Source organism: Phalacrocorax aristotelis, chromosome 9, assembly GCF_949628215.1.
Source record: "Phalacrocorax aristotelis chromosome 9, bGulAri2.1, whole genome shotgun sequence".
In the NCBI taxonomy this organism is placed as follows: domain Eukaryota; kingdom Metazoa; phylum Chordata; class Aves; order Suliformes; family Phalacrocoracidae; genus Phalacrocorax; species Phalacrocorax aristotelis.
In genome coordinates, this window is record NC_134284.1 from 8,305,565 (window position 1) to 8,331,661 (window position 26,097).

Consider the following 26,097-nt stretch of genomic DNA (forward strand, 5'->3'; position numbering starts at 1 on the left):
TCCAGCTGCCTCCATCCCCTCCGCCCCGCTCGGGAACAAGCCCCGCCGTCGCCTACGCGCCGCGTGGACGGACACACGCACGCAGGGATCGCCACGGTGGTCCGGGCCCGCGCCGCTGTCCGAGGCGGGACTAGAACTCGCGGCCCACCGCCTCCTGGCTCCTCGCGCTATCCACGCGGCCGCCGGGGCACGAGCTGGGTGCTCAGCGCGCGCGCCCGCGCGGGCTGGGAAGGGGAAGGGAGGGGAGGCGGAGCGGGGCGGCGCGCGCAGCTGGCGGCCGGCCGCGCGCACTCTCCCAGGCTTCCCAGGGAATCCAGCGGCAGCAGGAAGAGGCGCTTCCCCGCGCACGCGCAGCTGGCCCGGCGGGCGCGCGCTGAGCCGCGGCGGCGGGCGGGAGGGAGGGAGGGGGGGAGGGGAGGGAAGCTGCTGAGGTAAAGTTAGGGGGAGAGAGAGACTCCGTCAGCGAAGCGAGAGCCGGGGAGGCTCGGCGGCCGCCATTACTGAGCCGAGAGCGCCGGGGAGGGAGCGGAGAGGCGGGACGGGGCTGCGGCGGCCGGGAGCGCTCGGGAGCTGCGGGCCGGAGAGCGGAGAGAGCCCCGCGGGGAGGAAAAGCCGCCGGGGGCGCCGGCGTGGAGAGAGCGTCCCGGGAATGCTGCCGCTCCCGCCGCCGCCGAGGAGCCGGATCCCGACGGTGCGAGGTGAGGGGAGGAATCCGGTCCCGCGGCACCCGGCCCGGCCCGGAGCGGAGCGGGCGGCCCGGCGGGCGGAAGGGGAGCGGGAGCGGGGGGAGGCGGCGGCGGCCGTAGCCCGGTGCGGCGGCCGCTGGCTGTAACCAGTTCGAGGGGCTGGGGCTGGCGTGGGGAGAGGGGTGCCTGCCCCCCCCCCCCCCTCCCCGGCTCGGCCCCTCGGCCGCGCCGCGCCGGGGAGGGGAGGCAGGAAGGGCAGGGAGCGGAGCGCCTGGTCCCAGACAGGTGATGAAGGCCTGAGCAATGGGAGGGTCTGAGCCTGCTATACGAGGCTGCCAGCTGGTCACGGCTCTCCAGGGAGGGAGGAAGGCAGGCAGGAAGGGGAGCTTCCCTGCTCCTCTCTTCTTCCTTCCTCATTCTCTTCTTCCCCCCACTCCTTTAGCTTCCTCCCTTTTCCCATTCCTACTGCCTCCCCCCCCTTACTGTTCTCCTTTCTCTGTACTTCTTTTCCTCCTTATCGCCCCCTTCTACTCATTCTCGTCTCCTCTGCTCTTTTCCTTCTCTACTAAATTTGAACAGTTGTCAATTCCTCTCCTCCTTCCTTTCACCTTCAAATATCGCTCGATATTAAATTTCAGAAAACTTCACTCTCCTAATGATGCGTGTGCATTTCTGTTTTTCCACCAGGTGGATTTTAAGGCTTTGAAACAGGGTAGCTGGCTGCAGTGTTGCAGCTTTCAAGCATTTTGAATCCCTTCAACCAGCATAACCTTTAGACTCTCCACCCAAGGAAAGCACCAGAGATACACAGATATAATGTGGCGGTGTTGTAAATATAGGACATAAGGAGTATATAAGACATAAGGAGTATAAAACACTGTTTTAATTAAAAATAAAGACCCATTTACTTAAAAGGAAGACATACTTGTCACCTTCCCCCCAGAATCTACCCCACCCTTCCTCAGTACCCCCCTTTTGCCCTCTCCTGTATCGCTTTTGATATCAGCGTGGAATATTTCCTTACTAAGTAGGAGGAAAACGTTTTTAATCTAGACCAAAATAGGCCTGTGGGGGTATGTGTGTATTCTCTAGTTTAGTGTCAGCAGATAACTAGAGGTTTGCGGGTTTTTTTTTTCTTAATAAGGATCCTTGATAGAAATTTAAAAACTCTACGCTGCAGAGTAAAAACAGTAAAGAGAGAACAGCATTTGCTGGTCAATTGGACGTCCATTTTAAACCTGTGCATTGAAGCCAGTTACAGCACTGATGCTTGTATATTCATTTCATAAATGAATGAGGAATTAATAGGGAGCTTTCTTCTGTTGTGCTGCCTTACCTTCCTAAGGTTCTTCGGTATGACAGCTGATTTCAGCAGCGACATCAGTGTCCGGAGTTAAGTGCTTTCTCAAAAAGCCCGTAATATTTAAAATTTATAATACATATCTAAGATGAGCATATTACAAATATTCATCCAGGTGCATTTGTATATTGCAAAGGTTTATTTTCCTTTGTGCTTCTTTGAAAATTATTTTTAAGAAGTGCTAAAAGTCTTAAAAGCACTCTACTGAAACTCAGTGCTACTAGAGCTTAGGAAATGGGATGCAAATACCATAGTTTTTTAAAAGAGTCTGTAGTACTTAAAGTATCAGAAATTGTTTAAGTGTTTGTTACATTATCACTAGCTCGTTTCAGTATAACAAGTTGCTTTTAAGCTTGGAGCATACCGAGCTTAAATAGTACGCATTTTTCTTTTAAAGTATCCCTCTATAAAGCAGCTGCCAGCGTTGTAAAAATGTAAATAATTGCAACCAAATGCCTACCACTCCCTGGTATTGGACTTTATTTTAGCTAAGGTGTTGCATGTGTAATGTAATCCAATTAAATACTTTCGGCTCAGACTAAATTGTTTTAAAACGTTATATTTAGCACTAACAGAATCAAATGCTGCACATCTTTTTGAGGTTAAAGATGAAACGTGCTTTCCTAAAGCTGTAGGTGTTTTTCCGTGTGCAAACTTTGCAGGAAAGAAAAGCTCCGATCATAGTAATAGATAGTTCTGTATAAGTTTCCCTTTTGGGACTTGTTATTTGAGTAGATGATGCAAAAATAATGCCATTCTGTTTAATAAAGACATTGAAGGGATGCTGATGGATTCTGAAGACTTCCAAAAGCACTTTCTCAACAGAAGATAAATCCCACGTACTGGCATCCCTCAGGAGTATGTTGCATAAAACTCCGAAGCGCTCCACTACTTTCAGTAGGCTAGCGCATGGTGCGTCGCTCTCGAGAGCGCGGCAGGTCCAGGGCACCCTTCGGGGCTGATGCTCGCTGGCCCTTGCTGGAAGAAGGGAAGTTTGCGAAGCCGGGCGTTCAGCGCGGGGTTGTGCGGGCACGGCGCGCCGAAAGCAGCCACGTCTGCGGGCATGGGCACGGCGTGCCGGCAGAGGGGAGCCGGTGACGCATCCTCGCTCGATGATAACGAAGGAATGCTTTTGGAAGGAGCCCGCGGTGTTGGGGAGGAGAGGTCGCCGTGCCGGCGGGAGCCCCGCGCGGCCGCTAGGGGGCGCCCCCCGCCCCGCCCCGCGCCGGCCCCGCGCCCGGCGGGCCGCTTCCCCCCACCTTCAGCTGTTTTAGCTGGGCGTTTAAAGTAAATCGCGCCGTGTCTCACCTCAGCGTCCCGCTGTTTTCAAATGCCCTCCGCCGTACTTGTGACTGCAAGGAAAAGTTTGGTTTCAGGTAGTCCCAGTAACGCTGAGAATTCCGCGTTAGGGATGGCGAGGTGCCCCCCCTTCCCACCCCGTGTTATTTCTAACTTAATGGGTGCACAATACTCCTAATAGGTTTTTTCGTTTGTTTCCCCCCCCCCCCCTTTTTTTTCCCCTGAGAATTTTTACCCTAAAGCTCAGTGTAAGTGAACTGGAATATTCTTGGGTTTTTTTTCTCATCAGTATTGAAAAATACTCTTAAAGGTATTATATTTTACAGATTATTGCTTGAACCCTCTCATCACTTCCTTATATTTATGCATTGCAATGAAATACTTAGACAAATGTGTTCAAGATTCCTCGCAGGAAAATCTGAAGCAGTTGTGAAGTTATTTTGATTTTGAGTATTAGCTGTGCTTTTCTAGTCACTAACACCTATCAGAAGCTGATTTAATTAATCTGTGGCTAGCTCTGCACATTACATTTTTGTGGTAAATTAGAGCTGTTTCTTTGGCTTTGAGTTACAATTCCCACCCATTTTTGCAATTCTACATCAGTTCACATACAAGCATAACAGAAGAAATTTGCATTTGAAGAAGTAAAACCAATACCTGCATGCACAACCTTGGAAATGTGTATATTGTTGCATCTTGGCATTAATTTAAGTTCGCTAATTAGTGTGCAGAATATTATTTGCTGCTTACATATGGCTTTTCAATTGCTCATTTCTTAACTTAAAGAAGTAATGGATAACCAGTGTTCTCATTTTACACAAGTAAAAATTATGCATATGGCTTGTACAAGCTTAAACAACAAACTACTGTTTGAATTAAGTCTCAAAACTTATGGTGCCGTGTCCTGAATTCTATACTGCAGTTCCTTATCAAGCAAAATAACATGAAATGATCCAGATACGTGGATCAGTGAAATTTGTTGAAGTTGCTGCTGCCAGAATGCAAATTTATCTTTTTGCAGGAAGTGCATTTTAGCCCTTTTTTCTGTCCTTACCTTGATCCCTCCTTCCTCATCTGCTTCTCTTTCTTCTGTTTTTGTCAGTTATTTCTTGGATCCCCTTTGTAAAATTTCTCCATTAGTTCTTTTGTATTCTTCCTGAATAACTTTGTACATGAGCCTGATCAGCTTGTCTTGCACTAAGAAGCTTCTCTGAGCAGTATGCATGACTTTAGTAGGAGCTTCCCCTGTGTGAAAAGAATTAAGGATTCATTTTTCCTGTAAAATTGTATTGTTACTTTTGCTGTTAAAATATAGGCTTTGAACCTATAGTGAATGCTCTCAGATATTCAGAAATCTGTAGATAAGTAACTTGAGAGGCCTAAGTTCAGAGTAGTGAAATGCTGGTAATTTGAACATTTGCAGTTTAGCTGTTTATTGTGCTTTGGTCTAATTTATGTAGGTTGGGTGGTTTTTTTGTTTGATGTGTTGTTTTTTGTGAACAGCAATGATAATAGATGCTCCCTGGAATGCTAGATTCTAGCTAAAGAATGATGTTTTGTTTTCAATTTAGAAATAAAGTTTAGGCCTTGATTTAATTTTGGGTAACACACTGAAGGTTTTCAGAGTATTGTTATTAATAGGAGAAATTTAGTAAACTTAGAAGTTAAGAACTAAGAGCTTTAACTGTTTTAAAACACGGTTTTGCATTGATCCGTAATATGAAGTTGGGCGGTCAGGTTTCTTCTCTTTTTTTTCATAAATCAATTAGTTTGCTTTTGTATGCAAAGAATTATCTAGGCTACATAACTCCTTTAGGGATGGTAGTTGGCCATTGTTCTAACCGAATCTGAAATGAAGAGCGGTTGGGGTAATCCATTCTCATCCTTCATTTACCTAGCATGACTAATCACTGTAACACTTAAACTGTATTCCTTTTCAGTCAGTGTCACTACTGAAGACATTTCAAGGCATTGTCCTTTACTACCTTGTTATTTCTTGTTTGAGCTTATTTCCTGATAAGCAACCTGAACCTTTTTTTCCTAGTGTAGGCTGGTACTTGGGGAATTTTACCAGGGAGCATTGTATTTGCCCTTGTTTGTAAGTTACTTATTAAGATTACCAGCACTTGTGAAGGCAAGAATATTGGCATGTTAGTAAAGAGGACAGGGCACGTTAAATCGCTAGAAATCAACAGACTTTGGTGAATTGAAATTGTTGATGACATTGGTATACTCCATATCTGGTTTATTTTCTAAGAAGGATTTAGATTTGAAGAGATGATTTCCTATGCTTGTTTGAATGGAAAAGATACCTCTTCGTAAATATTGAATGAGAAGTAACAAGTTACTTTAATCTACATCAGCATTAGATTCCACCCCCCCACCCCACCATCCCCCGGTTCTTGAAGTGAAAATAGTTGCATTGTTATTCTGGTAAGTTTTGGGTAGAGCTGTAATTACTGATGTGCTGATAGGTCTTGGAATTCAGATACCGTACTAAATATTTTCCACTGCCAAGTTTTGGTTCTCAAAGTGTGAAGTGAGGGATGACTTGGTATAAAAACTTACTGTTAGCAGTAGCCTGAATCGAGAGCTGTAACTTCCTTGGAATCATTTTCTTCTGGTATTTGAAAGTGCTGTGCATTCTAAAGTCATCCTACAAACCATTTCAGTGTTATCTCTTGTGTTTGCATTTACTTTGTGATCAGCTGTAGAGGCCACAGTAACTGTCTGTTGGTGCATTCTTGTACCCTGCAAAGCAGACTAGACTGTGATGGCCCTTGTTTTCACTTGTAATTTTCTTTGCTTGCCCAGCTGATTTACAAACACTGTCACAAGACTATGGTACTTGAAACTAACCCTGAAACATACTGGTCCATAAACTGTTGCATCTAGACAACATTAGAGCGTGAGTAAAGGACTGTGGGAAAACACTTTCCCTGTTGGCATTGTTTGCAAGTGCTTAAATTGTTGTGGTCATAGGCAATTCTGTAGATGCTTCCAGACAACATTTCTGCTTCAGACATGTTAGGTCTGCAGATGGTAACTGTTCTTAGGTTCAGAAAACAATTCTGGAAGGTATTCAGAAATACTCAGCATTTATCTGTGATTTTCTTGGCTATGGACCCATCTACAAGTTCCTGTGCAGCGACAATTACTAAATAATGATAGGTGATAACTATTTTAGTATTCATTAGTTGCTAATAACATGGCATTCTATGCCAATGTTTAGAATTCAGCTCAGAAGACTTTGAGAAACATGTATGTGAAAATAGCGCTTTCTCTGGCCTCTTAATGCTCCTTCTAGCTGATGTTGTGGGGCCTGTCTCTGAGCTTTCTCTTATGGCAGTGTGCGTTGCAAAATGGCTGGTGTCCCCTTCCCCCAAGCCCCAGATGCATTCTTGCAGGCAGAGACACTCTTCTCTCAGTCTGTCTGCTCTGCCACATACTCTCCTTCAGAGTCACGTAGTCCGTTTCCTCATGCACAACTATCTGCTCTGCTCACCTAGCTGTGGATGTAGAGGAGTGCCACAGCTAGGGCATAAGGGCAGGGAGTGTGACTTACCTCCTGTCTTCTCTTTCAAGTGATAGAGTTTAGCTCTGTGGCTAGGGCAGGCTTAGTGCAGGACTGATAGCCTGCTGCCTGATTATTTTGTTGTTGTTTGGTACCACAAGCTGAGAATTGCAGTATTATTGTGGTATTGGTATGTTGCTTATCAGTGTTGCTGGACCTTTTTTGTCTAAAAGAAAATTTACTAAAGCTTAGACTTTTTCAGTTAGCCATGCTATTCCCAAAGCAAACTGGAATTGCTAAGAATATAATCATAAGTGTCAGACCAAGAAAAAGCTCTGCCATACCTTCTTGATATTATGTTTATCACATATACAGCATGGTGCTGCACCTTGCTTAAAAAAGACACCTTTCCTTAGGTAAGAGTGGCTTACATCATAGAATCTTTTAGGTTGGAAAAGACCTTTAAGATCATCAAGTCCAACCATTAATGTAGCACTGGCAAGTCCACCACTAAACCATGTCCCTAAGTGCCTACAGGTTTTTTAAATACCTCCAGGGATGGTGACTGACCCAGGGCAAGTGCTTCAAGTTCCTTTCCTTTTCTGCATCTTAATATATGCATCACTGTCCTGACATTCAAAGTCTGGATTTTGCATGGATAAAAACAGTAGAAGTTCTGTGGAAGAGTTCCATTTTTGATTACTTTGTAGCAGCATCTCTGCCATAAAGTGCTGTACTACAGGTAAAAGGGTTTGGAAGTAGGCAGTACTCTTTCTGGTAATAAAATTTATATACATGTATTTAGATGTACATTCATTTTATATGTTTTGTACTTACTGTCTATACCAACTTCATCTTACATAACTATGTTCTAGATATTTTACAATTCCAAATTCTTCTACAAGTGATTAGTGATTTTTATCTCACATTTTGTGTCTTATCTGAGATATTATATTCATTTTTCTCAGAAGAGGATTCTGCAACCTCGGTATTGTTAAATACCAAGCTGAGCTTATGAAATCACAGTCACTTAGGGAGAATTGTGCCCTCTCCGTCCCAGGTTAAATCCTGTAGCTGTGCTTACAGGATTTGTACTCTCTAAGTTTAGAGGAAGACCAGTTTGAGCTCTGAGTTCTGTTTGTAGGTTTAAAATGAGGAGAGCAATCCTTAGGCCTAGGTGGAGTGTTGTACCTTCTCTGATTGCTACTTCTGCTTTCATACTTTTGAAATTATTACTGAATCTTGTTGTTTTCAGATCCCTCAGGGAAGGACTTACTGAAGGACACTGTTTAAATTTGTGACGTTACTGCAGGAAGATCACAGCAGGATAATCTTCTGTGCTTTGGGCCTTGTTTTCCTAAGAGTAAGTTTGGGGCTTTAGGTCTTCATAATCTTGTGTTTAAGGGGGGAGGTATGGGTGAATAAAAACAAGACACTACACCTTATTTTCTTTATAACTACATTTGGAGATCTAAAAGCCTGTAGAGACAAGGTCCTATGGTGCAACTGTAGAAGGTCAGAGATTCTTCGGGCAGTGATGTCATACACTTTGCATCTTCTGTAGTTCTAAAAAATTTTTTCTACTTAAACATAGAAACGCTCCATTATTTTCAATTTGAAGTCTGAAGCTGGGGAAATCAAACTACTCCTCCTTTGAATCTGTAACAAAGATGAAGGCGGGAGGGGTAATGAATTGGACTGTTTTCAATTTGTTGTAACAGAATTAGGCAGATTGAAGTAAGGTAGTTGAACTAACTTAGCATAAATTTCTAGTGTGAATATTTTAAAAATGTACAAAACAAAGTACCTTTTAAATTAGTGGTATACTGGAAAGAAAAATCTACCATTTGGGGAGCAGTTTAATAATGATTACATAGTAAATGTGAAGCCATTATGATGTCAGGTTTTTACCAGGTTTATTACTAAATTAACATAGATTTCATTCTGTGACTTTGCTTTGTATGATCAGTGCAGAAAAGAAACTGTATAAAAAATGAAAAGAAAACCACAGTGGTTTTAAATAACTAGTGATTCAACTCCCACTATGGTGAAAACCTTCCATGTCAGAAATCTTGTGGGAGACTGTTTTCACTTCGACAGTGTCCCATTTCACCTTACTCTTTGTACTTATTCACTTAAAAATGTATTGATTTGACAAAACATTTATTGCTGGAGGAGGAAGAACCTGTGCTATCCGAGGATGTAGGATATCTGAAAGTGTTGATTGTTTCTTATAAACTAGTTGCAAATTGACAGCGTCTTCCTAATTAAATGAAATAAACACGTGGATGAAGATTTTTGTGCTTTAGTTTAGTCCATGTTGAATCTGTATTGTGCTGTGGTAAACAGAAAACATTTTGTAGTGGAAATGCTGACTAAACTTCTCATTCTAATAGTCTGAATGATGATACTATGATAAGCTTTGCTTTAGAAAGAAAACACTGGGTTTATTTGTAGTAATATAAACACTGCTTGTGAAGGATTCACTTTTGCAAAGTATTTTTATTCCCAGAGCCATTTTCTGTTAGCTCTAAATTCTGTGTTTTAAGAATATAAAAAACACAGTGGAAACAGTAAAAAGCAAAACTTAAAATACAAGTTGTCCTTCAGAATGTGTCTTTGAGTAAACTGATTTAAAGAAAAAAAGAAAAATCATTCCTAAACACAGTATAAAAGCTTCAGTTCTTGTAAAATGAAAACTCTCAAGTATAAAAATTAGACTAAGTTCACTTTCCTCTTCATTTTGTAATGAAATTGATACTTTTTTATAAAAAAGAGCCTTTCCTTGATTATGGTTCCTATAACTGAAAGCTGGTTTTATATGTGTGGGTTTTATTTTATATTTTGGTCAATGAATTTCATTACAAATATTGTTTCTGATCAGAACGTCGGTTTTCTATTTCTAGGTGTTAGTAAGTTGGAAAGCTCTGTTGGCCAGGCAATGATTCTGTGCAAGATAGTAAAGGTTTCAGTATTTTTATCTTCTGTTGCAACTTTTAGTGACACAAATACTACTTTTACTGCTGCATGTCTTCAAACTCAGATATGTTTTAGCAGCCGTGAAGTAGCTTTACAAGTATTAAAGCAGATTTTGAGAGCTTTTTTGGGTGACAGATCCTATGGTTGTTTTTTTTTTAAACGAAAGGAAGGTACTACAGTACCATTCTCAACAAATTGTTTCTAAGAATGACAACATACATAACAAATAAAGCTGAAACATTGAGACTAAAATTTCACTACTGATGCTTGTTATAATTTTTTTATTCATATAAGGGCTATTTACAGGTTTGTTTACATAAATTTGTCGTTGTTTTGTACTCCACAAATGTAAAACCAAATATGTTAAGTACAGTAGTCTGTACCTTTCATTTATAGTGCTATATGAGAGTTCTCTTTTTACAAAGAAACTTAGAAAAGTACTTTTATCAAAATATTTTCACAGAATTATAGAACAATGTAGGAAGTACCTCTGGAGGTCATATTGGCCAGCCTCCCGCCTCTGTAGAGCAGGTTGCCCAGGCCCATGTCCAGATGACTTTTGAATATCTCCAACGAGGGAGCTTTCACAACCTCTCTGGGCAACCTGTGCCAGTGCTCAGTCAGCCTCACAGTAAAAAAGTGTTTCCTGGTATTCATATGGCACCTCCTGTGTTTCAGTCTGTGCCCTCTGCCTCTTGTCCTGTCACTGGATCCCACCAGAAAGAGTCTGGCTCTGCCTTCTTTGCAGCTTTGCTCCAAATATTTCTACACATTGATGAGATCCCCCTGAGTCTTCTTTTCTCTGGACTAAACAGGCCCAGATCTTCCAGCCTTTCCTTGTATGAGAGGTGCTTTAGTCCCTTAATCAGCTTAGCGGCCCTTTGCTGGACACTCTCCAGCAGCTCCATATCTCTCTCGTACTGTAGAACTGGACGCGGTGCATCAGGTGTGGCCTCACCAGTGCTGCATAGAGGGGAAGGATCACTACCTTGACCTGCTGGCGATGCTTTGTCTAATACTGCCCAGGATGCTGCGAGCCTTGTTTGCCACAAGTGCATGTTTGTAGCTCATGTTCAGCTTGCTGTCCACTGGGATCCCCAGGTCCTCTTCTGCAAAGCTGCTTTCCAGCCAGCTGGCTCCCAGCATACACTGGTACATGGGGTTATTCCTTCCTGGATGGAGGACTTTGCAGTGCATGAGGTTCCTGTCAGCCTGTGTCTTCAGCCTGTCAAGGTCTCCCTGAATGGCAGCACAACCCTCTGGTGTATCAGCCACTCCTCTTAATTTGGTAATCAGCAAACATGCTGAGGGTATACTCTGCCCCGTCATCCAAGTCATTAACGAAGATGTTGAACAGTATTGGACCCAGTATTGGCCCCTGGAATACACTGCTAATTACTGGCCCCAAACTAGATTTTGTGCCACTGATCACAACCTGCTGGGCCCAGTCATTCAGCCATTCAGTTTTTTATGTTTTCATCATAATGTAATTGTCTCTGAAACAGTAAATATCTTTCTATTTGCAGTGTATATGTAAGCAAAGTCTTCTGATTAATAACTGAGAGCTAGTAGTAATAGTTATACTTGACAACAGCTTCAATAAAGCCACTGGAACCTTGTAATAATTCTGTGGAAATTTGAGTGTAGATATAGTATTTTTGGTTTACAGTTATTAGATTACTTTTAGTATACAAATAAAGTAGTTTACTTCTGCAAATAGGTAGCGGCTAAGCTACATTGCCAACCTACTGGTTTTACAGCTTCTTATTTTGAAAGTTCCTTTACTGCAACCTAAAACCAAACCTACCAATGCACACAAAAATCATGTTATTCACATAAGTAAGCATGCTATATAGTGGAAGTATGAGCGTGAATAGAGGTGTGTGTATGTGAATATTGGGTTGCATTTAGAGGTTTTCATCTTGTGTTTATGGTAGTGGAAAATGCTTTCTAGGGCCCATAAGCTATGAAGGAAAACAATGATTTGGGATTTAGGTATGGTGGTGGGTGTTTTGGTTTTTTTTCTTTGAGAAGTATGCTGATCACCTATCAAAATAGGTGATGAACTGTTACTAAACTGTGCCTAAAACCTGTTTATTTTAAAATTTATAATATCAATGGCATTAAAATGAATTAATTATGAGTTTAAGATCTCAGTAGTAGTAGCAAAATTTTCATACACATAGAAAACAATTTCAGGGTGAGCAAGCAAAAGTGCTTTCTAAAATCTCTTCTCTCATGAATATTAGAAGGAAATACCTGCAATCTTTAAAAATTTTTCCCCCTCTTTGTTTTCTTTAGGAAGATGATGCTTCTCATCCTAATTAGCTGAGGTTCTCTCAATGACAAGCTAAAGCAAGAACAACTGAAAGCTATTTCTGGAACCCTGGATATACAACTTAAATTTGTAGGAACCTTTCCAGAATGAAAACTGCATGCAGTTACCTTGAAAATTGCAAAAGGATGAGAGGAAAGTTATGATGGCAAAAAACAAAGAGCCACGTCCCCCATCTTATGCTGTTAGTGTTGTTGGACTGTCTGGAACTGAAAAGGATAAAGGTAATTGTGGAGTTGGAAAGTCGTGTTTGTGCAATAGATTCGTTCGTTCAAAAGCAGATGAATATTATCCTGAGCATACCTCTGTGCTTAGCACAATTGACTTTGGAGGAAGAGTTGTTAACAATGATCACTTTTTGTACTGGGGTGACGTAACACAAAGTGGTGAGGATGGAATTGAGTGCAGAATTCATGTAATTGAACAGACTGAGTTCATTGATGATCAGACTTTCTTGCCTCATCGGAGTACGAATTTACAACCATATATAAAACGTGCAGCTGCCTCCAAACTGCAGTCAGCAGAAAAACTAATGTACATTTGCACAGATCAGCTAGGCTTGGAGCAAGACTTTGAGCAAAAACAAATGCCTGAAGGGAAATTAAGCATAGATGGGTTTTTATTGTGCATTGACGTAAGCCAAGGATGCAATCGGAAGTTTGATGATCAACTTAAATTTGTGAATAATCTCTATATCCAGCTCTCAAAATCTAAAAAACCCATAATAATAGCAGCAACAAAATGTGATGAATGTGTGGACCATTATCTGCGAGAGGTTCAAGCCTTTGCTTCAAATAAGAAGAACCTTGTGGTAGTGGAAACGTCAGCAAGATTCAATGTCAATGTTGAAACATGTTTTGCAGCACTGGTACAAATGATGGATAAAACTCGTGGTAAACCTAAAATAATCCCCTATCTGGATGCCTATAAAACTCAAAGACAGTTAGTTGTTACAGCAACAGATAAGTTTGAAAAACTTGTCCAAACTGTGAGAGACTATCATGCAACTTGGAAAACTGTTAGTAATAAACTGAAAAACCACCCTGATTATGAAGAGTACATAAACTTGGAAGGAACAAAAAAGGCCAAAAACACATTTTCAAAACACATAGAGCAGCTTAAACAGGAACATATTAGAAAAAGAAAAGAAGAATACATTAATGCATTGCCAAGAGCCCTTAATACTCTTCTGTCAAATCTTGATGAGATTGAACACTTGAGCTGGTCAGAAGCCTTGAAGTTAATGGAGAAAAGGCCTGACTTCCAGTCCTGTTTTGTAGTGCTTGAAAAAACACCCTGGGATGAAACTGACCATATAGATAAAGTGAATGACAGAAGGATTCCATTTGACCTTCTCACTACGCTAGAGGCAGAAAAAGTTTATCAAAACCATGTGCAACATCTTATATCTGAAAAAAGGAGGGTTGAAATGAAGGAGAAATTCAAAAAAACTCTTGAGAAAATCCAGTTCATTTCACCCGGACAGCCATGGGAAGAAGTTATATGTTTTGTAGTGGAGGATGAGGCGTTCAAATACATCACTGATGCTGATAGCAAGGAAGTGTATGGTAGGCATCAGAGGGAGATTGTTGAAAAAGCCAAAGAGGAGTTTCAGGAAATGCTCTTTGAACATTCAGAGCTGTTTTACGACCTGGACCTTAATGCGACACCTAGTTCAGATAAAATGAGTGAAATTCACGCAGTTCTGAGTGAAGAACCTAGATACAAAGCTTTACAGAAACTTGCACCTGATAGAGAATCTCTTCTGCTTAAACACATAGGATTTGTTTATCACCCAACTAAAGAAACTTGTCTCAGTGGCCAGAATTGCACGGACATTAAAGTAGAGCAGTTACTTGCCAACAGTCTTCTGCAACTAGACCATGGCCGCTCAAATTTATACCACGATAGTGCCAACATTGATAAAGTCAATCTTTTCATTTTGGGCAAAGATGGCCTTGCACAAGAATTGGCAAATGAAATTCGGACACAATCCACTGATGATGAATATGCATTAGATGGAAAAATATATGAACTAGATCTTAGGCCAGTTGATGCAAAATCCCCATACCTTTTGACTCATTTGTGGACCTCAACCTTCAAACCACACGGTTGTTTCTGTGTGTTTAACTCTATTGAATCACTGAATTTTATTGGGGAGTGCATTGCAAAAATAAGGGCTGAAGCATCTCAGATAAGGAGAGACAGGTATATGGCTAATCTGCCGTTTACCTTAATACTGGCTAACCAGAGGGACAGTGTTAGCAAGAATCTACCTATTCTGAGACATCAGGGACAGCAATTGGCAAACAAATTACAGTGTCCTTTTGTAGATGTGCCTGCTGGTACATATCCACGCAAATTTAATGAGACCCAAATAAAACAAGCTCTGAGGGGAGTATTGGAAGCAGTTAAACACAATTTTGATGTTGTAAGTCCAGTTCCTACCATTAAAGATCTGTCGGAAGCCGACTTAAGAATTGTCATGTGTGCCATGTGTGGTGATCCATTTAGTGTGGATCTTATTCTTTCACCCTTCCTTGACTCCCACTCCTGTAGTGCTGCTCAGGCTGGCCAGAATAATTCTTTGATGCTTGATAAGATAATAGGTGAGAAGAGGCGTCGAATACAGATAACTATATTGTCATATCATTCTTCGATTGGTGTAAGGAAAGATGAACTTGTTCATGGATATATACTGGTGTACTCTGCGAAGAGGAAGGCATCCATGGGAATGCTTCGGGCATTTCTTTCTGAAGTACAGGATACGATTCCTGTCCAGTTAGTGGCTGTTACTGATAGCCAGGCAGACTTCTTTGAGAATGAAGCAATCAAGGAACTCATGACAGAAGGAGAGCACATAGCAACAGAGATTACTGCAAAGTTTACAGCTTTATATTCATTATCTCAATATCATCGTCAAACTGAGGTCTTCACATTGTTCTTCAGTGACGTATTAGAGAAGAAAAACATGATTGAAAGTTCTTACATGTCAGACAGCACAAGGGAAACAACGCATACAAGTGAAGATGTTTTTCCAAGATCTCCCAGAGGAAGTTCCCTTGACTATAATTATCCAGATTCAGAGGATGATACTGAAGGACCACCACCTTACAGTCCAATTGGTGATGATGTAAGGTTACTCCCAGCACCTAGTGACCGTTCAAAGTACCGATTGGATTTGGAAGGAAACGAGTATCCCATTCACAGTACACCACTCAATTGTCATGACCATGAACGCAACCATAAAGTGCCTCCTCCAATAAAACCGAAACCACTTGTTCCAAGAACAAATGTGAAAAAACTGGATCCTAACCTCCTGAAAACCATTGAGGCAGGTATTGGCAAAAACCCCAGGAAGCAACCTTCTCGAGTGCCTGCGGCGCCACCGGAAGATATAGACCAATCTGACAACTATGCTGAACCTATTGACACCATTTTCAAACATAAAGGCTTTGCAGATGACATCTACGCGGTTCCAGATGATAGTCAGAATCGTATTATTAAAGTTCGAAACTCAATTGTTATAAATACCCAAGGTGAGGAAGAAAATGGTTTTTCTGATAGAATATCCAAAAGTCATGGGGAGAGAAGGCCTTCAAAATACAAATATAAGTCTAAGACACTGTTCAGCAAAGCTAAGTCGTACTATAGGAGAACACATTCAGATGCAAGTGATGATGAAGCTTTCACCACCTCTAAAACGAAAAGAAAAGGAAGGCATCGTGGAAGTGAAGAAGACCCACTTCTTTCACCTGTTGAAACGTGGAAGGGTGGCATAGATAACCCTGCTATTACATCGGATCAAGAATTGGATGATAAAAAAATGAAAAAGAAACCCCATAAAGCAAAAGAAGATAAGAAGGTAAGTTGATTGATTTAAATTTTATCTGCAACTTCTGGTGCATTGTAAGAAGGGAAGAGTCAAAATATGTGAGAATTGCATCCAATTTTGAAACAGGTGCTTTAAAATTTTGTTGTAGCGTCATTTGATTTTTGTCCGAGTTTCTACTCACCTTGCTTGGAACTAGCAAACCTGAGGGAATGAGATGGTTTGTCTACCTAGTCAGCTGTTCAATAAGTTTCGGTTCTTCTCACCCCTGTATGTTCACGTGCAGCCTCCCTTCCGTATGAGTAAGTGAAGGCAGAATTTGGTCCACAGATCCTTCTTTGTTAATCACAACATCTATTTAAAAAAAAAAAAAAAGTCCTTTATGAATTCTCGGGTAGAACTGGTTCTTTCAGTTCTTGCAGTTCTGGCTGTTGGAATGAAGTTTAGGGCTGGTAAATGAAAGGGGTGGTTTCTTTTTAATTCTCAGTTGTCTAGCTGGAACTCCAAAATGAGCATGAAAAGGAAACTTTGTATAGTGGTTTTACTGACTGTTGCATTTTCCTAGTGTGGGCAAGCAGATAATCAAGTTGAAAGCTGTGCTACCAGTACAATTCTTCATTCAAACATAAAAAAGTGAACAAAATGCCTGCCTAGTATAGGTTTCTAAATAATAATGTGATATTCTGTGTGAAAAAGTTTACGTTTTATTTTGATCTTTATGCTTGATAATTACTTAATTTTTAAAACAGTAAGTCAAAAATTATTATATCAGGGTAGTATTGGTACTGGATGTATACTCCTTGTAGTTTAGACTTTCATTTTAGGTCGGCAATCATTGCCTTGCATATAGTTTTCGTTTAACATTAAATCAGGAGTGTTCCTGGTCAGTTAGATATTTTCTTTGTTGTCTCAAAATAAGTTGACCTTTGTAATATTGTCTTTTATAGCATTTAAAAAATGTCCTTTTACCTTAAATCTGATAATAATTGAATAGCATTTAGAAATAAGTTCTGTTCAAGTAGACCATAGTTAAATTTTACTAATGGATTAAATTCTGAATTTCACTTCCTGGTATGCAGCTGTGATTTGAATTACACATGACTGATTTAAAGGGCACTAAATTTTCTTAAGGCTTGCTCATAAGCATAGATAATGATGTCTTCTGGGTATAAAAACATACAGTTAAAAACACTTTGAAGTTGTTATTTTTGGGAAACTTAAATGTTTTTAAAACCAATAGTTTATATGCTTTTGACTGAAATAATCATGCCACATAGAAATTGAAATATAGTATTCAGAATCATCCTACTGCGTTGACAGACAGTTCCTCCAAGTTGGATATTTATGTTTAAACTGTGTTGATCTAGTATGGTGTGGGAATCTTCTCTTTCTGGCATTGTGCTAGTAAACCCCCTGATATCTTACCAAAGCCTCTACTTTTGGCTTTGGCCTGTTGAGAGGCAGCCTGAGTCGGAAGTTACAGGCCGTTCTAAGTTTTTTTTGTAGTGTTAAAACTCTTGATGAGTACAAGATCTGTTTCAAGTTTTCTGTAATGTACCTCTTGGTTTTGTTGGGATTTGGTTGGGTTTTGGTTTGGTATTTCGGGGGTTTTTTGGTTGTGTTGTGGGTTTTTTTGTTTTGTTTGTTTTTGGGTTTTTTTGTGTGTTTTTTTATTTGTTGTTGGGTTTTTGGTTGTTTAATTTTTTTGTTTTTTTCGTGGTTGGGTTTGGTTGTTTTTTTTTTTATTTGCAAGTTGTGGTTCAGGGCCGATAACTTTAAAATTAGTCAGAGAAAACTTTTAATAGTAGCAGTACAAATTATTGTAATGATGGAGAAAGCAAATTTAACTTGATAGCCAAAATGTTTGCAAGCATTCAGAATATCTAAGAACGCTGAGTGCGTAGTGCTTTTGATAAGTAGGGACTTCTAAGTCTGTTGACTTGCATTATGTTCAAGTGAGAGTAGTTCCAGTTTATGTGATGAGTCATTCTAGTTTGTAATATACTCATTGGTTTTTCTAGCTGTTGATTTTTTTTGCAAGAGAGATGCAGTTTTATTAGTTTCGGAACTTATTCACCATGTTTTCCTGTGTTATTTTAGATGAGCATCTAGCAGTCTTTAATTACAAAAACCCAAAAAATGCTTCAAATTGTATTTTCCTTGTTGGGTGTTACTTGGTCCATGTGAGGGATGTTAATGCACCATTGTTATCAGATTACCTGCCTTTTTTTTGAGAATTTTCACCCCTTGAATGTGAAGGGGATAAATAAAACTTTTGTGCTCCTTTCTGAATATTTCTTAAAGCTCTTAGTGGTACGTTTTCCAAATTGTTCACCTGTATGTAAAGGGAACATAAGATACACATGTAACTATTCTTGCTATAATTATAGTGATTCTGAAATACAGAAATCTTATGAATAAAAAGAATTTGTTTGAAAAAACTCAACCTTTGAAGTCGAAGGTCCTTATTAGCTCTGTCAGTTTTCAACCAGGTCTTTTTTTTTTTTAAAATCGGCTTTGTAGTATGCTGTTGCTTTTTAAAGCCCACATAGGATGTAACATTCTTGATACTACTTTCATCTTTGTTGGTTTGAGGAGTTTGAGATGTGGTGTTTCTGGGTGGGTTTCTTGTATGGTATTGCAGAAAGCTCCTGTGCACACTCATTTGTGGTTTTTCCACTTCAGTTTTCACCTATGCAAAGCAGGTTTTGTCTAGAGACAGAATTTGCCTATGCAGATTTTTACATGTAGAATTTGGGGAACATTCGTTTGTTTTGGGGTTTTTTTTTGATTTGTCTTCCCCCACCCCGACTTATGACAATTACTTTAAACACAGTGAAAGTTTCTTAAAGTAGTATTTACTTCCCTCCTGGAGGTTCTAGAAGATGGTGTGAAAGCATCGGGACAGAAGGGACATCCTTCAGCAAGGTCGCGTCTCTTTCTTGAAACACATTATCTTTAAATGTTTTCTTATTCTGGGTCTGCCTTTAAAATGCTTTCACACCCAGGTCTCCCAGCTTACAAGATGAAATCATGTAAAGGTATGGGTACTAGGACAGATATAGGGGGGCAGGGGATGGGTATAGAGTGATCGTAGGATTCTGGTAAAAAATTGAAGGGAAGAAAGCAAGAGCTGGATGGGTAGGAAGGAGGAAGGGAGTTTTGGCAAACAGAATAGGAAAAACGACACTTCCTTTTTACAACCCTGAAATTAATGGCCATAGTTTGACCAATCTGATACCGCGTAGGTACCAAACTTTTTAAAAGATCTGTTGTGAACATATTATTAAAGGCAGAAGTAAATACTCAGACTTGTTCTACGTGTTGCTATTCAGAAGCATAAATTAAAATGCTTTACTATGGAAAGTATAGTGACAAATTGTGGCGAGTAGGTAACGTTACTTGCAAGGTTCTCTAACATTGCTTACTGACAAAGGGAATTAAACAACTTAAAACTGAGATCAGTTAAGCAAGTGTGCTTTGGTCCTTGTTGTTGTCCATAACACTGTGTTTGTGTTCTCAGATCTTGTTTCTATGTGCCAGTCAGAACTGGAAGAACCATCCTTGAGGTCTGTTTTTGGTTAACACAGAAATAATTCCTCTGGAAAATTTTATCCCCTCATTCTCACTATCCTGTAAAACTCCTCCAGAACTTCTGTTTCCTCTGTATTGGTGAAGAATCTCTGTACATTTTCCAGTTTTCACCTTTCCTTGTGGTAATGTTCTCCTGAAATGTTTTTTCCTTTTGTGATGTCTGTCACCTCTGAACAGGTGAACAGGTTATGGCTGCTTCTTGACCTGAGTTATAGAAGATTAAAAAATGTTTTGTAATTGCCTCTGAACTTAGGTTTTTAAGTGAGGATGACTGAAACTGTATAGTATTGCAAAGAATGTCATGGCAGTGTATCATATAATCTTAATGTTTGTTGATCTGTACTAGAAATTACTACTTGGTGCAATTGTGTGATGGCACCCGACCTTTTCTTAGCTGTGCAGTTATTGTCACTTTAGGAACCATTGGCCTATTCCTGTCCTTGGTAATTTTCAGCTAATGACTTCCTGCCATATAGTACAGGTGGTTTATAGCACATGCACGTTATAGTACATACACACAGTACATGTGCATTATAGTACATGCATATCCCAGTGCATGATTTTTCCATTAGTCTATAACTTGGTACTTTTTGTTGTTGAATATCATCCTGTTTCTCTTACTCCACTTTTCACAGTAGTTTCGTATAAGCCATCATTGAATGACTTACTGGAGTCCAGGTTGGTGAAACAAACTTTTGTCTCTAGAAAGGGATACGTGTTTTCAGTGGGGAAGGTTGAATCAGTCTAGCATAATCCAGCTTACGATACACCCACCTTTAGCCTATTTTATGTTATGTTTAGCCTACTTTATTTTATGTTATTACCATGTTTCTAAATGTTCTGAAAAATTTCTTGTATGGCCTTTCATGTGCTGTTAACGAGTGGACTGTTAAACTTTTTCTGGTAGGGAAGTATATGAAGAAAAGAGGAGACAAGGAGAAAAAAGAAAGTAGACTGGCTTCAGAGTCATAGGACTTTTTAGCCAAGGTGGGGTGGAGTTGTGAAAGCACACTGTGAAAGCGTTCAAGTGCATGCTGTATGCCAATATTTGTTAAGCTATGTTGTGCTTCGCCGCCCCCCGGAACTTCTCCTATAAAGGTTTCTGTTAAGAAAAAGCACCTAGTCCTTTCTGCTGCTGTTATGCAAAGTATCTCTCAGAGTACATGCATTTTCCAGAGTGCATTCTCCCCTATATAAACATGCTTTCTATGTTTGATTATTTGTTTCCTTTCCAATGTTCACGAACTTGGAGGAACTAAGCTCAGAGTACAATGTTCATAGGCAGCTTTGCCTCAGCTGTTTTGACTTTGCCAAGTTAGACCTCTCCAACTGAGATGTGTGCTTATTCATCTCCGTGTCTTTTTCAAAAATTGCAAGTGAGAACTGGAAGTAGATGCTTATCTCAGTTAGAATCTTCAACACTGTAATAATAAGTCTAGTATAGGACACTATTGTGTTGGTACATACCAGTCTCTTTAAAATAATAAATTGTCTTTAGTTTAACTTGATGAGTTTGGAGATATGGCGCAACAGAGAGAAATTGCAGAAAATTTCAGGAGGCGAAAGAGCAATGAACGTTCCTAGAGGATAAGGGTCTTGTTGGAGGAAGCCTTTTTACATCTCAGACAGGAGGAACCTCTTCATGTGAGCAATAACGCTAAAGCTGCAACTGTCATGCAGTTTGTGCATTGATATGAGGCCCAAAGCACAGTGCTCCTTGGCTTTTCATTGTTCTCACCATATTCTTCTTGTATGTAAACAAGTTTGATAGAAATACTTTAAAAATTATTTATCAATTATTATAGATTTATCCATTATTATTATTATTATTGCTACATTAAATAATTGCAAGTTATTTTTGACCCATGTCTTAATTTAGTAACTCCCTGTACGACAGGAAGTGTGCCTGATGCGGAAACTTGTAGCTATTCCATATAGTCACAGTTATTTAGCTTTACTATGGAATTGATGAGTATTAAAAAATTTACCCATCTAATTTAGAGCTCTTATCTTTGTGAAAAATTTGAGATATGCTGAGCGTCTAATTTAGGCTATATTCTTTTCCCCTCTTTAAAATATAGTTGTTTTAGTTTTTAGCCTCCCCAGCATATCAAGAACAGCAAATCTCATGAATAAATTTCTACAAAGGGGAAGGCAGAGCCTTATCTTGAAATAAATTCTGCAGCCATCTTGCCTTGTTACGGAAGAACTGTTTTCTTAATACATTTGTAAAAGTAGGAATAAGATTAGTATGAGTATCTTGCATTGTTTTTGTACGGAAGAAATTATTTTAAGTCCTTCTGCAAACTAATCCTAACTAAAGAGATCTTGTAAACAATGTAGGAAATTAACTGACCAGTGATAATTCTTTGACATGCCATGTTTCACTGCTTTTGTTCTTTGACCAGTAGTTGTATTGTTCAAGGTCTGGGTGGGGTTTTTTTGATGGTGACTGGAGTTTTGAGCTGTGTTGTTAACTTAAATCTGAAAAACAGCGCTTTAAAATACTATGCCTTGTAACCTTGTTTGCAAACAATATTTGTTGGTTCCAAAGACAACTGTGAATTACATTATTTCTATTTTCCTTTACACCAAGATGATCGTAAGGTGTCCTTTCATTTAGATTAGTCTGAAAACTTGTCTCAGTATTTAAGCAAGAAAAATCTACTAGCACCTAGATGAATTCTCACGTCTTACTCTGACTTATTTTAGAACACAGTATAACTAGTAGAGGTTTCACACTGATTTTTCTATGTTTAAATTTGTTCTCATTATAATTTCAAAACTATCTGAAATTTTATGTTGAAACTATTACTGAAATAGTGTCAGGAACTGTATAGCCCATGTGTGTTGATCTCAGTTTTAATAAGGCAATGGTAAACATGTGACAAGTGGGAGATCAGCTTACATTTTTGTTCAGCTGTTCTTGTGTAAATTCAGTGGTTGGCTTAGCAAAGTACTGTCTACTTAAGACTGGAATGTGCAGTGATTCCCCCCCCACCCTGAGGGGTATAGAAAATATCCAAATCTGTACTTTCAGCTTTCATCTGTTCAAATTTAGCACTCTTAAAATGCACATTTGGAGCCATATGCCTTCTTGAGCCTCTGTAGTCTAAAACTTGGTGTAACAAGCTGGAACTCTAAAAATGGCAGAAGTTATGAGGGGAAGAAAGAGCATGTTAGGGACCAGCATCTGTATTATTCATATACTGTATAGGTTCTGACGAGCTAGCCATGAATTAGAGATTACAAGTACTTTATTAAGCCTATAAATGCTTCATAAAAGTGAATGCTGTTCATGGTACATGGTTTTATGAAGTATTTTAATAGTCCCCAAAATATTGACTTTTCCCTCCATGACCCTAGGGCTGACTGCAAATGAAGCAGGCAGAAAATTTCCTTTGTATTAAAAGTAATAGTAAAGTGTGTGGGAGGTAGAGAAGTGGCTGAATTTCCCCTTTGATAAATGAATTATGATGGTAGTTCTGGTGGGATGGAAGTGAAAGGGGGCAAAAAAGAAGGGGAGCCCCTTTTAAACGGAGAGGACTTGCTAGAGTAAGCAGCCCATCCGTAGAGGGGTTTAATAGATAGGTTTGGGCAATTTTTTAGTTTTCTAAGTTAACTTTTAAAAGGTTGTATTTAAGTGCATTGTACTCTCAAGAGTCACAGCTGGCTGAAGCCTCAGCCTAGTTTCTCTCTAGATGATGAGTGCTGCTTAGCTGGTTCCCTGGTCCGTACAGGCAAGAGGGTTAATCGCGAGTATACTTTAAATTTACATTTTCAGTTTTATGCTTTTTATAATAATATATCTGGTTTTGAAATCAAGAATTGGATATTGTGCCATGCTAGAATACATGTTTTCATGTTTACTTTGCCTTTCATTAAAAGGACTTCAGCTAATCTTTTGCAACACATGTTTTAGTGATTAAACTTCTGTAATTAAAGCAATATTGCAGGTAAATGCTTTTGGTATCAGCAACACAAGGCAAGTTTGGGATTCTTGGAGTTAAAATGCTTTCCTGCGAAAGTATGTAAGGATCAGCTGGAGGTTTGGCATTAACCTCTGTTATGATATGAAGATAAGTTGTCTTTGGCAAGAAGCTCAACATTAGTGCAGCAACCATTTAGAAAACCCCCCAGATTTATATGAAAACTAAATATTTCAGCTTTATGGTGTTGGGCTTGTGTTTTTCTAACACGAAACAGTGGTATGTGGAATAATGAGCTTTTTGCTAGGAATAACTAACAACTTTTGTGCTGGTTCTTGTCTTCTCCGACTTGGTGCCTATTATCCCTTTTTATCATGATGTGGAAGCAGCTCAGAAAATTTTGACTGTGCCTAGATTAGTACTTGCTGTATGCAGTATTAGGTGGGTGCCGTATTGTGGGGAGGAGGTGTATTGGGCAGAACTATTGAACTAAAAAAGTACCTGTGACAAAATCGTAATCTGTCTGCCAAAATCTAGGAATTTAGAAATGGTTCACCTTTTTCAGATGCTATTTAACTAAATTAATAACTTAATGTTTAACAGTGTTTTTGTTTAAATATTGTTTCATTAGAGAACTTCTAAAAGTTAATTTTACACAGATAAATTTATGATATTAATTATCATGACTGGCAGATTTGAAAGTTCTGTGCTATAACTCATGGATCAAAAAAGCTGCTATTTTCCCAGAGTGGGGAACAGGGATTAAAAAAAGCTTTAACTAAGGCTTATTTTTGTTAGAAATAAGACCTGTATTTTTTTTCCCTGAAGTCAGTTCATCTTTTGACAAAGACCAGGTCTTTTGCACAGTAACATGCCTTTTTGTTCAGATCAAGTCCCTGCTTTAGAAGTCTACGCATGCCACTTAAAATATGGAAGTCTCAAATCAGGAAACAACACGGTTGTTTTTTAATAGCTTAAAGTTTTGTTGTTAATTTGCAGAATTATTTTTTTGTGAAGATCATGCAGATAGTGTTATTTCCAGGACAATTTGATCTGCTCTGTCATTGGAGAGTTTACACACTCAAATACGCCAAAAGAAAAGGAAATCATAAGAGAGATATTTAACAAATATTGGACAGGAGAGAGACAAAATGCATAATTATATGTAATGGGAAAGAGTTGATAAAATTATTGTTCTGACTTTGGCTTGTGCAATCTTAATTCTCCTACCCTACCTCTAGATCAGCTTGAAAGGGACTTCAGTTTCTTTTCTTCATTCTTATATTCTTTATTATTTAAATTCTTTAGAAAAAAATTCAATTTTTCCAAATTACACTGATTGTTTCAGGTAGACATTTCATCTAAGAAATGTTTGTGCTTCTTTGAGTGTGTAGTTTCATACTTGATATCTCAGACCCTTATTTATTCTAATAAACACAGGACAATTATTTGACAAAAACATTGTTTATTCTGGCTTTGCAGAGATATTTGATATTTCATACTATTTCCAGGTATTCTACACAGATAATAATATTCATTACTATTATAATTGTAATAAAAATTCTGTAAAACCATAGTTTATTATTCCATTAACCAGACTGCTTTCCACTCACACTAACAAAATTTGTTTATATTTAATTATGTTATGCTAATATTATGTCTTAATCGAAGAGACACACAGAAGCTTTTTCTATCTGCTGGTTCTGGAATACACAGTCTGAGGGTTGCTCCATTTATTTTAAGATGGTGGAGATGTGCACTGAACACATTGGGAAAAAAATTTCTATTTGTTTTTGCTTTTTTCATTGCGCTAATGTACGTATCTCTAAAATGATCATGCATTCAGCATTTGATAAATATGTTTTCAGTGAGTTCTACATGTTCTTCAGCTTCAGATTGGCCCTTTCAGCTGCTCTTTACCAGAACTGGATAAATTTCTTGCCTAAATAAATACTATTTTGCCACTAAAGGGAAAATGGCCGGTGAACTAGGCTGAGTACTGGGGCCTTCAGAGCAGGGGACTGTTGCAGTGAGAAGGAAGGAAGGAAAAGCTCTCTTTAATCTGAAGGTATATACTGATGGAACCATCAATATCTTATCTGAGATGAATAAAAGTTATGTAAAGAGTTGACAGTTGAAAAGAATGCTTTTGAATATTGTTTGCTTTAGTCATGAGAATTTTTCCTAAAGTTTTATCTTAAGCTTTTTTTCTTAAACTTCTTATTAAATTTTCAGTTAATGTAAAACCTGGGGAGAAGTTAACTGCTGGAGAGCAATTTCTTTCTAATGTTTTGTAGAACTCTCTAATAAATGTTCCTTCCTTCTAAATTATAAGTGCTAAACCTTTTACAGAAATCCCAAATTTTAAAGATAAGCCTAATTTTTTATTAGCCCTCTGTTACCATGGTCAATCATGGGTACTCTGCTGCTGATTTCAAGAAGGACATACAAAGAGGCATTCCACATAAAAAGCCTTACAAGACTTTGATTAGCAGATTTTATTTTGTTAATCAAGTGTTGGAGAAATTCCACAGATGCTGTAGGCTGATGACTGGAGAAATGTTCTTTA

The 26,097-nt window shown here is 39.2% G+C and overlaps 1 protein-coding gene across 2 annotated transcripts in view; it reads left to right on the plus strand.

Moving 5' to 3' along the window:
* The first annotated feature begins 430 nt into the window (after window positions 1-430).
* ARHGAP5 (Rho GTPase activating protein 5) overlaps window positions 431-26,097 on the plus strand; it is a 51,478-nt gene continuing 25,811 nt past the window's right edge. Inside the window, exons 1-3 of one of the 2 annotated variants that reach the window (XM_075103326.1) lie at window positions 431-698; window positions 8,115-8,222; window positions 12,140-16,038. In XM_075103326.1, the coding sequence (XP_074959427.1) occupies window positions 12,316-16,038 (3,723 nt within the window). In that variant the 5' untranslated portion in view covers window positions 431-698; window positions 8,115-8,222; window positions 12,140-12,315. The remainder of the gene's footprint in view (window positions 699-8,114; window positions 8,223-12,139; window positions 16,039-26,097) is intronic. The other variant, XM_075103327.1, reaches the window with a different exon arrangement.